General features: G+C 42.2%; 1 protein-coding gene and 1 pseudogene across 4 annotated transcripts in view; both read left to right on the forward strand.

The window, feature by feature from the left end:
- GAPVD1 (GTPase activating protein and VPS9 domains 1) overlaps positions 1–11,783 on the forward strand; it is a 76,953-nt gene extending 65,170 nt beyond the window's left edge. For all 4 annotated transcript variants that reach the window (XM_047069497.1, XM_047069511.1, XM_047069504.1 and 1 more), the window contains 5 exons: positions 522–709; positions 1,409–1,622; positions 4,055–4,127; positions 5,040–5,237; positions 6,709–11,783. In XM_047069497.1, coding sequence (XP_046925453.1) covers positions 522–709; positions 1,409–1,622; positions 4,055–4,127; positions 5,040–5,237; positions 6,709–6,849 — 814 coding nt within the window. In that variant the 3' untranslated portion in view covers positions 6,850–11,783. The remainder of the gene's footprint in view (positions 1–521; positions 710–1,408; positions 1,623–4,054; positions 4,128–5,039; positions 5,238–6,708) is intronic.
- On the forward strand, positions 9,737–12,806 carry LOC124524724 (single-stranded DNA-binding protein, mitochondrial-like; annotated as a pseudogene).
- The last annotated feature ends 470 nt before the right edge of the window (positions 12,807–13,276 follow it).

Below are 13,276 nucleotides of genomic sequence, written 5' to 3' on the forward strand. Positions count from 1 at the left end.
CTGCTAGCCCTTTGCTAACAGTTCAGGAGAAGAATGTAATAGAGATCCTTGGGAAATGAAGAGGCCCCTGGGCTTAGGGAATGGGCACTTTAATGATTGTTACAATTAGACTATAAGTAAATAATTGATGATATGTTTAATGGTCTAGTGGTGTATTAACCTATATTTTGTAATTATTTTAGTCTTCTATAGCTATCAATTTCCTGTGAAGTATGAGGTCCTATCCTACCAACATGGAGACTGTGGGCCAATATAAAATAGACCAACGATGCCAAGGGACTTAACATTTAGTGAGTTGGGTAGCTAAGTGTTCAGCCGAGTAGACGTTATTCTTCACAAATACGCACAATGGTTCTGTTTCTTAAGCAGGCAGCATTATTAGTCCTCAAGACAGTTGTCTGCAGCCTGACATGGCTAATTGGTAAAACCAAAGTCTATGAGAGAAAAAATTAAGACTCTTAGTCTCCAAAAAAGTGTGCACTGTACGTATGTGATGTCCTGCAAAGCATATTTCCTTTTAGGAAAAGGGCCCCCTATATTGCTTATCTCACTCGCTGTCGGCAAGGACTGCAGACCACGCAGGCTCACCTGGAAAGGCTACTGCAAAGGGTCTTGCGGGACAAAGAGGTGGCCAATCGATACTTTACCACCGTCTGTGTAAGGTTGCTGCTTGAGAGCAAAGAAAAGAAGATCAGGGAATTCATTCAAGGTAACTAAAGACCTTTAGTTGAAGCATCTCTTCAGCCATGGATTCGCGGGGAGATTTGGAAATTTTTGTTTTGCTAATTTGAGTATCTGCATGTCTACAAGTAGTCCCTTAAACTCCCACGTGTTTTATGGATTCTTAATTAAACCTTAACGTCCAACCAATACATTCCATTTTTATCCTGGATCGAATATCTGTAGTTTATACAAAATTGGGAAAATTGGTTAGAGTTTTGGATCCTGTGTATGTTTTTCTCACATTTAAAAATAAAGCATATCATTTTTAAAAAGCTTTTAACTTTTTAATTTTTTAAATTACACTATAATTAATATATATATGGTGTTATATTAGTTTTAGGTGTACAGTGTAGAGATTCAGTAAGTCTATACATTAGTGAAAGTATGTCATTTTTATATCGTTTTTAAATTTTTATTTTTTTTCTTAAAGTCAAAAAAACCTTTTTTTTTTCAAAGTATGTCATTTTTATGACAAACCCCTTGCTTTTAAACTTTTGCATATTTCTTACGTATCTTCTGATTTTAATGATCTGACCACATTCTCCTAAAATAAGCCATATCCATATACACTTTTGGCTTTAAGAACATAATACATGCAGAGCTAGTGATTAAAATGATTTCTGTAATTTCCTTTTTAAGATTATTCAGATAGTATATTATAAAAAATCATTATTTTGCATTGGAGACTTTCAGAAACTCACAGCAGCTGATGATAAAACTGCTCAGGTAGAGGATTTTCTGCAGTTCCTTTATGGTGCAATGGCCCAGGACGTCATATGGCAGAACGCGAGTGAGGAGCAGCTTCAGGATGCTCAGCTGGCCATTGAACGAAGTGTGATGAATCGGATTTTCAAGCTTGCTTTCTACCCTAACCAGGATGGGGACATACTTCGTGACCAGTGAGCACTCCCATGTTTACCGCACCTGTGTTGACCACGTGGGGGTACATCAGCCAGTCCCGTGTTTTACACAAGCTGTGCATGAGACTTAGCGATGCCAGTAAAGGCAGTGCATGCTATCATTTTCCCCCATCTGAGTGACAAGGGAGAAAGAAGGATAGCACTCTGTTTTCAGGGAGTGGGGAATTGGGCCGGAGGGCATATCAATCGGTATGGCCTTCCTGGAAGGCCCTGCTGCTATTCTGTCTTCGCTGTTCTCCCCTTCTTTCCTCTTCCTGCTCTTCCTTATCCTTCACGTCTTGACTGCAGCACCACTCTTCTGACCTTTCTGACCAGGGTCAGTCCCTGGCAGGGCTCTCTCGGACCTGCGTACCTTTCTTTAGCACTTGCCACTGTTGGGGTTTCACATCTGGTAGAGTCACAGTTCCTCGGCCTGGCACTACTGGCACGTGGGGCCAGGTAACTCCTTGGTGTGGGAGGCTGCTGTGTGCCTTGCAGGATGTTTGGCAGCATCTCTGGTCTGTACACAGGAGATGCTGGTAGTTCCCCACCAGTTGTAAGAACCAGAATGTCTCCAGACATTGCCAGATGTCCCTCGGGAGGAGGGGAGGGGCAGAATCACCCCCTTAGTGATCCCTGCTGTGTGTGGTCATCTGGTGAACGCTTCTCTCCTCCACTGGAGAGAGCAGGAACATAATGCTGTTAGTTACCACTCTGTCCCAGCATCAGGCACAGGGCTTGACTTCTGTATGCTCATTATTTATTTATTAAGAATGAAAAGCTGTATGTTTGAATATCAAAAAATATCTGGAAATCTATGATGTATGAGTCATGTCTCGATAAAGCTGGTTTTTTTTTTTTTTTTTTTAATTTTTTTTTCAACATTTTTATTTATTTTTGGGACACAGAGAGACAAAGCATGAACGGGGGAGGGGCAGAGAGAGAGGGAGACACAGAATTGGAAACAGGCTCCAGGCTCTGAGCCATCAGCCCAGAGCCCGACGCAGGGCTCGAACTCACGGACCGCGAGATCGTGACCTGGCTGAAGTCGGACGCTTAACCGACTGCGCCACCCAGGCGCCCCAAAGCTGGTTTTAAAAAGTAATCCTAAAAAAAATTTATCCTGAAAAAAAAAAAAAAAAAAAAAAAAAAAGAAACCTGGAGTGGTAACCGTGGTTATATTTGGGGTAATAAGACTATGGGTGATTTCTCATTTTCATTTTCCCTCTCTTGCACTTTCTTGAACACTGCTTCACAGCCCTGTTTCTGCCATGTTGAGGTGGCTACTCTGTCCCCAGCAGTAATACCGGCTTACTGTGCCAGTGACTCTCAAGGGGTCCATGTGATAGGACCTCAGGATGAGTCATGAATGGTTAATAGAAGCTTTCTTTCACAGAAATGCTAAGGTCTTACATGTATGTTTGAGAGCACTCACTCTTCTGTGAATGGGTTAGGGTTGTTCTAGCCTGCCTCTCCCGCTCTTCATAGTCTAAGAGGCACACCCCATGGGGCGCCTGGGGGGCTCAGTCAGTTGAGCATCCGACTTCGGCTCGGGTCATCTCACGGTTCGTGGGTTCGAGCCCCACGTCGGGCTCTGTTCTGACAGCTTGGAGCCTGGAGCCTGCTTTGGATTCTGTGTCTCCCTCTCTCTGCCCCTCCCCCGCTCACGCTCTGTGTCTCTCTCTCTCAAAAATAAATAAACGTTAAGAGGCACACCCCGGCTTCTGTGCCTCATTCACCAAATAGGACATATTTTCTTTCCGGAGACCAGTTTTTAGCTTCCAGAATGGGATAAATGGGAGTAGGGGCATTCAAACTGTATTTCCTGCAAAGAGCAGTATTGGGTACCCTCTCCTCCGTGGCATGTCTTCAGGTTTTATAGAGTGCACAGTTAACCAGTGCTCCGGAAAAAACAGTAGAAGCCAGGAAGGCTGGGTTTAGCGCCTGCTGCTAACCCTTGTGTGACCTCAGGCAAGCCTTTCACCTGTCTAAGCCTGATTATTTTCATCTATGAAATAGGAGAGAGGTTGAGTGTTTTCAGAGTCCCTTCTCTGTCTGAGCTTCTGTGGTCTTTGGTTTCTGGCTTTTAATCCCTCTACTTCCTCTGTGCTTTTTACTAATTAGTGTGTCCGGGTGGCTTCTGGGCTAGGGCTCCTCCCCTTTCTCCTTTGGAATGCTGAACTGGGCTGGGAAGGAAGGACTTCCCTGCTCTCCTTGCCTCCCCTCAGCCCACTCAGCATTTCTAAGGAGATCCTAAGTGTGAGACATTTTTGACAAGAGGGAATACTTAACAGCTAAGCGTCTCAACAGTAATTGTAATCTGTATCTCGAAAGAAGTCTTAACGTTTTAAATGTTTTGGAAAAAAAAAACATTTTTTATGTGCCTTTTTTTCTGAAATATGTATTTACATATGTGTTTTTGGGGTTTTCAGAGTCCTTCATGAACATATTCAGAGATTGTCTAAAGTAGTGACTGCAAATCACAGAGCTCTGCAGATACCAGAGGTAATACAGTTTTATGTAGTATTAGTAGTTGCTTGATAACGCCGTATGCATGTTCAGAACAATTTGCATTCGAGGTATTTCTAACTTTAAAGTTCTCAAAGGTCCTAGGATTAACATATCCTGGCATGGAAGGGGCCTTGGGGAGAGGAGGAGGAGGGCTGCACTGAGGGGCCCCTGCCCAGATGCCACTCAGCGTGCGGGCGGGGCTTCTGCCTACACCTGCTCCGCCTGCAGCAGCCTTGCTCTCCAGGGATGTTTTTATAGCCAGGTTTCTGCAGAAATGTCCCATTCGAGTAAGGGATCTGGTGGCACTCCACAGAATGTGACAGCTATTCCAGGGGAACAAATTGAATCTGAATGTGACATCAAAGTTACCTGTTAGTGTCATACAACGTCTACAAAATAATGGAAAAGTTCAGGTATTTGACTTTTCTGGTTGTTTTATTAGTGTCCCCACTAATGAAATGTCAGTATAAGTTTATAAATTACCTTGGTTTTTTTTAATCTGTTCTTTCTAGAACTACTGCAACAAAGGTAACATATTTTTACGATATTTTCCTTCAGAAGTAGCTTGTTTGTACTTTTAGAATCAGCTGCTCCTTGTAGATAAGTTCCATTCTAGCTATTTAAGAAAGATAATTGTTTGGCATTTTATGAGGTCTAGGTTGGTGTTATCATATATCCTTTCCTCCATTAATGGAGGATTGATTCATTTGAAAATGCAAAGCAAATTATTTAAAAATTTACTAAGCTTCAGTCTTAGTGGAAGGGAGGGAACCACAATCTGGTTTTACTGAAGAAAGGAAAAGGCACCAAGCTTACCCTTCTGCTTCCTGACATGGAGGTTGTCCTGGTCGCTTCCTGTAGTTGCTGTTGAATTCAAGATTCGGGTCTGTTTGTGATCTCGCTTAGGTTTATCTTCGGGAGGCACCATGGCCATCCGCACAGTCAGAAATCAGGACAATAAGTGCTTACAAGACGCCCCGGGACAAAGTGCAGTGCATCCTGAGAATGTGCTCCACGATCATGAACCTCCTGAGTCTGGCCAATGAGGACTCCGTCCCCGGAGCAGATGACTTTGTCCCTGTTTTGGTATTTGTGTTGATAAAGGTGGGCCCCTCACTACTATTAATGAAGAGAGTTTATTTGGCGGTTCCAAGCAGGTTGGTGCGGGGCTTCACGTGCTCTTCCCAGTCTCAAGCTCTGTGTTACCCAGAAAGAGTCTAATGTGAAGTCTTGTTCTGTCCAAAAGTTAAGATTTTCGAAAGAAAGGATAGGAGGACCGGATTCCTAGATGAACATTTTCAACTTTTACATGCCTGAGGTTCTTGGTTGGGGCTCGATATGTAATTATTGAGTGAGTGAATGAGGGAAAATTCTTTTTATTGTGCTCTTACCATCTTCTTCCACACTGAATTCCTCATAGTCCTTGTCACCTGAACCGTCAAATCTACCAAACACCTGTCTCCTTTTGGCCTCTTATTTTGTAATTGTGCCATGTTATCTTTTTAAACGTTTATTTATTTTGAGAGAGGGAGAGAGAGCAAGCAGGGAAGGGATGGAGGGAGAGAGAGAATCCCCAGCAGGTTCTGGGCTGTCAGCACAGAGCCTGACGTGGGGCTTGATCCCATGAACTGTGAGATCATGACCTGAGCCGAAATCAGGAGTCAGATGCTTAACCTACTGGGCCACCCAGGCGCCCCTGTGCCATATGATCTTAAAATGTACTGGTGTCTCTTGTGTGTGTGTTTTGTTTTTTTTTTTTTTTTACTTTAAAATTGAAATGTCATCGTTTAAACGGTTTATTGTGAGCATTTTCAGGGGAACCATGCAGTTTGGGTGCACACAGCCGCCAAGTGACTGTGTCACTTGTGTGTTCCAGTTAGCTCAGACCACCTGTTGACGTCTAAAGTATCTGACATATGTTTTACTAATTCTTGATATTGCGGTATTTCTGCAATCTGAATTCTTAGCTCAGTCGGCAGCCTATAGGATCAGTGTGCGGTCAGCCTTCCCGACTCCTGCTGTCGGCCGTTGTCCTTGTATCTTCCAGGTGTGATGTGTCTCGTTCTTTGCAGAGCCAGTGCGAGCTTGTTCTGGGGCACAGGCCTTAGTGTGTCCTCCCAACCACTTACAACGCCTGTGTCCTTTCTGTCTATGTGAAAAAAGTGAAAAAGCAGGAGATGTTCTGTGTTACCTCTGGCAACTCACCATATTATCTTTTTAGTTTTTTTTCTTTCTCAATTGGTGTACAGCCTTTATTTCCTTATCTAACATTCTGGAATCCTGGGATGTGTTGAGTCAAGTCCACTAGGATTAGTTCAGCCTCCATAAGGACCAGCAAGCTTCATTGACTTACAAGGATAGAAAGCTGGCATTAGAACCTGAGTTGCCTTTCCAGTATACCGTTGTTACTCATAGTGGCTAAGGTTTATAAATTGCTCCTGAAGAAGACTTTGGGGATTATTTTCAAAAGGACTGGTGTCTCTTTCATAGGAAGACATTGGAAGATGTTAGCTTAGATGGTTTTTGCGGAGTTGTACATCTGAGTAATTGACTCTCTTCGTTTTCACTTCTCTAGGCAAATCCACCCTGTTTGCTGTCTACCGTCCAGTATATCAGTAGCTTTTATGCCAGCTGTCTGTCTGGAGAGGAGTCCTACTGGTGGATGCAGTTCACGGCAGCGGTGGAATTCATTAAAACGATTGATGACCGGAAGTGACCAAGACCAAGGCCCACCGAGGCAGCAGACTGTTAGGCGGGCAAACAGCTCTCTTAGAAAATGTACCAGCTGCTTTGAAGGCTGAAGATTGTTTTTGTATAATATTGTACAGCGTCCAGACATTTTAAAACAGATCTTTACTAAACAGATTAATGAGCTAACAAGCAGGTTCTCTTTTCTTTGGGCTCTTTTCTTTTCTGTTGCATATTTGGTTATTTTCTTGTCCCAAGTAGAGACTAGTACTGCAAAAAGGGACCACATTTTTCAGGTATTTTGAAATACTAAAAAACAGAACAAAATCTAGAAAATTCCTAGATCTCCATTCACGAATACCCATTCTTTCCTTTTATTTAAAAAAACAAAAAAGAAAAAGAAAAGAACAGTACACCTCTTTTTAGATGCTGCGTAATCTTCTATGCATCTAATGGAAGGAAAATAGCAGTTGCACTGAGGATTATAATAGTGGTGACATTAGTGGCATTATATAAATACACTCACCTAGATCGAAAAGCTAAGAAGGAAATGTAAATATAATATATATTTATATTTGATGTAATATGGACATCTTCAGATTCTAATAAACAAGGAATATTGCTGATAGTAGGTTGTGACGTACCCTCTTGTGAAATGGTTTCCTTGACAAAGTTTAAGCTGAGCTTAAAAGCAACAAACAAATACACAGAAATATTTATTAAAGTGTAAAACAGTTTCTTGAACTTCCTAGGTGTGGAGTTTGATGCACAAGGCTGCCTTTGATGAGGGGTATAACAATCACTTAGACATTCCTCACCACAGACGTCTTTGAGCCTGCAGGAGGAGCGAGGTAGACTGTTTAATCGCCATGCGTTACATACAGAGGAACAGTAGATACCTAACATGTTACTGTGGTACATACTAAATACAGTGTAGAAACCCCAAACAGAACTCCTTTTAAACCTTTCATTGTAATATATTTTTGATGATTATTCACATTGAATGACAGACCAGGAATTCAGTGAATGTCATTTTTTTAAAAACTAATTTGTATTGTCTGCTCTAGTGATACAAGTTTTACTAGTGATAAACTATTTTAATCAACCATATTATTCTTATGGAAAAAAATCTATTTTGGCAGGTTTCTGTGCCTTTATTTCCCTCTTCTGAACAAAAGTCTGGGTTTCAGTATTTTGGTTTGATTGTATATTGATAATTAATCAGGAATGGGTGTTGGTGTGTGAGAAATTGGCTAGGGAGGCACACCAGAGCTTCAAGCACAAGTCTGGGGCGTAAGTCATCCCCGACTGCTCTCACTCTGTATGTTTCCTAAACTTGGTTAGCTTCTTTTATAACAAACTCAGTCCCATACTTTGAGTCCCTTGTTGCTAGCAGCATTTCTAGGCATTTTTAAGGGAACTGTGACAAACAGCGGTGAGCAGATGAACCTGGAGGCCATCTTCTCTCCGAGACCTCTGTGTTTAATTGTGCCTAAAGAAGCTGGATTTTCTTTATGCTCCCATCTCTTCTCATTCATTTATTTTAGAATACCGAGATAAGTTACATAGGAGTGTGGGATGTGGTTTCTGCCTTTTAGGGAGAGATCAAAATTAAACTAGTACTACAAAATGTCCTTTTGAATGTTAGGTCAAGAAATCTGTGTAGAGTCCTGTTCTTCATGGGCTGTGACTGTCAAACCTGCCTACGTATTAGAAGTCAGATCCTGTCATTAAATACTTTACAAGACAAACAGTCTGACACGATTTCTAAGACCTAGGACGAGTCCATTTATTTCAGTATTTGATTCAATAAATGTTAAGTCAATAGAAGACTTGGAATAGTTGAAATTCATTTTTATGGGCTTTAACAGATTTTTTTTCCTCTCCAAATGGTTGCTAAATCCATTCTGTGTTATCACTATAGAAATAAATACGAAGCTGTGGACATTGCACAGGGCTCTTTTCTGTAGAGGAGAAGGTGGTGAGTTGTGGGTGTAGGGCTGTGCTGGAGGCAGGAGGTGAGAGCCATGCAGTGCTGGGGCCAGGGGTGAGGGTGGAACCCCAGGGATCTGGCATCCGATTACACCTCTGAGACAGAGGCCCGGGCCTGGGTCTTAACTCGGGAGCTGGCGGAGAAGCACAGCCTGGCTCTTTAAGGAGTAGCTACATCTCCCTCTGCAAACCCTTTTAGGAGCAAGAACCAATCAGCATCAGCCATTTTGCTGGCTTGATTTCATGGCATGATTTTCTTACAGTGTTGATTTCTGAATTTAGGAGTTGGTGACTATCTGCGTGGCAGCGGTAAGGTGGGAGACAGGGAGTAATTTGACTTTGCTCCTTTGGGAAGGAGGGATAGTTGTTCTTTGGTTCTTATTACATTTCCTCCCAGCACTGAGGGATTAGTGCAAAAGTATAAAATCACCCATAGGAAACAGTAGCCGCTGAGTATTATGTGGAATTTGCAATGATGTTGTTAAATGGAGAGAGAGTGGCTCAGTTCACTGAAATATTCTACAGTTAACTTCTCTAGTGAAAAATCAGTTTATATTTTGTGTTAATATTCTGCTTCCTGAAAGTTAAGCAGTAGAAACACAGACTGAGGATGGTCTTCATAAAATTACTATTTTTTTTAAACCTGGTAAACGTTTTTGTTTTCTTTCTCTGCTTTAGTTTACGTCTCAGCCCCAGGAATTGCTGGCTTCTGCTTTTTCTTTTTAAAACCTGCTTATGAAAGCCTTTTTTTATACAGATATTAAATTGCTGTAGTAAGAGAATTAGGCTTCGTGAAGGATTGAAAATAGATGTGATGCATGGTTTTCCCTTTTCCTGTTGTGTCCTGGAAGGCTTTGTTTAATCCAGACTTTCAATATACACGTTGCTGAGGTGCTAAGCCAGAGAACAGGAACCTGGCCCAAATGGTAGTGAGACCGCGCTCTCGTCAGACCCAGCAGCTGAGCGCGAGTGCCCATCCAGCACCGTCTTTGCGTAACCTGCCATGCGGATTCCGGTTTGAGCCAAGTAAAGGTCAACTTCGTGTTTTAAGTGGGTGAGGCTTTAAAGACCCCGTTCTCTGATGTGATTGGATGTGGAAAGGGAAAAAGAGGACCACACTTGCTCAAAATTATTAGTGGGTTGCATGGGAGTGATAGAAATGTAGCGGGGTTAGCTTCTTCAACGTTTTCCTCCTGCTTCTCCGTTCCTGCTTTATTTCTTTAAGGAAAAGTCTATATTTGCCCTCTTTCTAGTTCTTTTAAATCTAGTGAATTTATTCTGTATTTGATTGCCATAATTCGGGGGGTGGGGGGAAATCAGAAACCATCTTGAAGCTCAAAGAATTTTTAGTAAGTAGATTAACAGTGATGAGGTATTTTAGATATTTTGAATGCCAAAATGCTTGAGAATTTGCCAGGTTAATACTTAATATACCTTAGAATGTAGGTTACCCAAGAAGTAAGATGACCAGGAACGGCTTTATTACCCTGGAGAACACTTAGAGAAAGGGAAACATAGTTTGCGCATTGTCACGGTTGGTGTGGTTGAGCTATGGAGTCACGGTGGAGCTCGTGTCCCACAGGCCTGCGCTCAGCAATGGTTAAGTTCGAGAGTGGGGAAGTCCTCTCCACTTGGTTAATGGCAGACAGTGCGGGCAGGGGCCACACGCCTTAAAAATTCACCCCTGCTGAGTTGATATTCTGTCTTGTTTACCGTATTCTTGTGCTTCTCCTGTACTAAAAAGCTTTGTACTGCCTCTCCTCTCGAACTGATAAAACCTTACCTAAGCCTCAGTTAATGAGCTTGCACAATCTTGTATATGTACAGGAGACTCATCCTGTCTTCTAATGTGATCACTAATGTACAGTCTCATTCTGTAAAACTGATTAAAAAGGGAGAGCAGTTGAATTCACTGCGTTTTATGTTTCCATCATCTATTTTGTACGCAGAAGCATTTCTGAAAGTTTCTTTGACTCCAAATATTACTAATGTTCTCCAAGAATTCACACTTGCCTTTTTTTCATCTGAACATCTAAGGACATTTGTTAAGTGTGGTCCAGGAAGGAATTAGAATGAGCTAGCGGTTACTAATGAGATTGTGAACGTTTACTGTTTTAACACAGTTTGTATCTGGCCCTTGTATTTGGTAGCGATTCATCAGCCTTAGTTCTGAGAGCAAAAGTCCTAATCACAGTATTCCCTGAAGCCTTTATTAACCTTTTCGGCCCAGGGGAGGTGCTATTAGACAAGGAGCCCTTGTCACAAGCTCACTCTGCAGGCTTCCCTTGCTGGTGGAAAGGTGCTTTCCCTGTATTGATTGCTCCTTATTTAGAAGGAAACATTAAAATTTTTGATTAGGGCTCAGTGTTCACTCAGTCTGTTCAGTATTAAAGTTAATGCTATCACTGGCCTAAAACTGGACATAGAATTCGACTCTACTTGCCAACTTGGCATTACCTGTGTGCTTGGACTCCTGTTATATTTGTACCCACTCAACCCTTCTCTCCAAAGAAGTGGCTCTGTAGCTTTTCCCAAAGGAGGCTGAGCCAGTGGCACTGTTCAGCTAGGCCTCCATGCAGCACTGCCTGTAAAACGTGTCATGATCCTGAAAAGGGAAATCCTTTCTCAGAAGCTCCTCTTGGCTGTAAATGTGTCCTCCGCCTAGAGATTTCAGTTTTCATCGGAGAGCTTTTGCTTCGGTCATTTCATTCCAGGAGAATCCTTTTCCATCTTCTTGGTGGTACCAAAATGCAGTACATAGACTTTTTAGAAAATTGACCAAAGAGGCTGGAAAATCTCTGGTTGCGAGAATCCTGAAAACATCTTCCACATTTGGGAATAGTGCTCAGTTCCAAGTCATTGAACCTGTTGTGGATGCTGAACATGAAAACCACAGTAGACCTAATTCTGTTAACTAGGAATTCAGCATGTTGCTGGCCAAAACCATTAAATTTTATGTACCTGTGAAAAGAGTATCTGATGTGATTTTTTAAAGTAAGCTCTGCCTAACGTGGGGCCTGAACTCACGACCTCGAGATCAGGATTAGCCCGCTCCACTGACTGAACCAGCCAGATGCCCCCTTTTAGTGTGATTTTTAAAAATATAGGACATTTTCACTTCAGCTTTCCTTACTGCTCTTAATTTGTAGGCTTGACAAACGTTTTTTAACCAGGGCTGTTGATTAATATACATAGCTGCTGATGTTTCTTAATCATTCCTGATGAATTCAGTCAAGGGCTCTGTTCCGACTCACTCTGATCAAAGGAATTATAATCTCTGGGGTTGGGACCTAAAATTGTGCCCCAGGGAGTTCTGTAAACCATGCTTTTCTAAACTTCCCTGTTGAGAATCACCTGGTACTCTTGTTTGTAAATCTGAATTTATTGAGGATGGAACCAGGAATCTTTACATGCTTAAGTGGTCCTAGAGAGTCAGGAAAAGGCTAACGATTAAATTGTAGAAAAAAGAAAATAGAAGCCATATTTCAAAGAACTGTATTACAGGTACTTGATCAGTTTTTAAGAGCAGAGTCTGAAATAGCAAGCAGTTTCGTTCTTGAAAGATCTCTGAATCGTGTGCATTTACTAGGGCAAGTGGGTCAGGACCCTGTCATGACACAGGTGGAAGAAAAACACCCAGTCACAGTATTTTCTCCAGCAGCAAATGAGATGTGGCGATGAGAGAAAAGTGAAGCATACCAAGTGGGTGATGTCAGTCAAATGACAACGTGGCACAGTATGTCATCATTCCAGGCACGTTTCAGAGATGTGGCCTATTGGTATACGAAGAAGGGTCTCGAATTTATGTGGAAAGGGAAATAGACTATGGTGAATTCACGGACAAAAATAATGGAAGGTGACAAGGAACAACAGCAGCAGCTGATAACATTTTATTTCTGAGTGACCAAGTGACCAAATGAAGGCATGGAATGGACAGTTCTTATTTGGCCATTGTTTGGTAGTCTTATTTCCAAATCATGTATAGTCCTTATAATTAAGACAATTTTTTTAAAATATTTATTTATTTTTTTTTTTTTTTTTTAAATTTTTTTTTTCAACGTTTATTTATTTTTGGGACAGAGAGAGACAGAGCATGAACGGGCGAGGGGCAGAGAGAGAGGGAGACACAGAATCGGAAACAGGCTCCAGGCTCTGAGCCATCAGCCCAGAGCCCGACGCGGGGCTCGAACTCACGGACCGCAAGATCGTGACCTGGCTGAAGTCGGGCGCTTAACCGACTGCGCCACCCAGGCGCCCCTTTTAATATTTATTTTTGACACAGAGACAGAGCGTGACTGGGGGAGAGGCAGAGAGAGACACACACACAGAATCCGAAGCAGGCTCCAGGCTCCGAGCCATCAGCACAGAACCTGAGATGAGGCTCAAACTCACAAACCGTGAGATCATGACCTGAGCCAAAGTCAGACACCCAACTGAGTCACCCCGGTGCCCCTAGTCTTTAT

Source organism: Lynx rufus, unplaced genomic scaffold (assembly GCF_022079265.1).
Source record: "Lynx rufus isolate CCGP_SWC_20201006 ecotype Redwood Valley unplaced genomic scaffold, mLynRuf1.p SCAF_10, whole genome shotgun sequence".
NCBI lineage: Eukaryota > Metazoa > Chordata > Mammalia > Carnivora > Felidae > Lynx > Lynx rufus.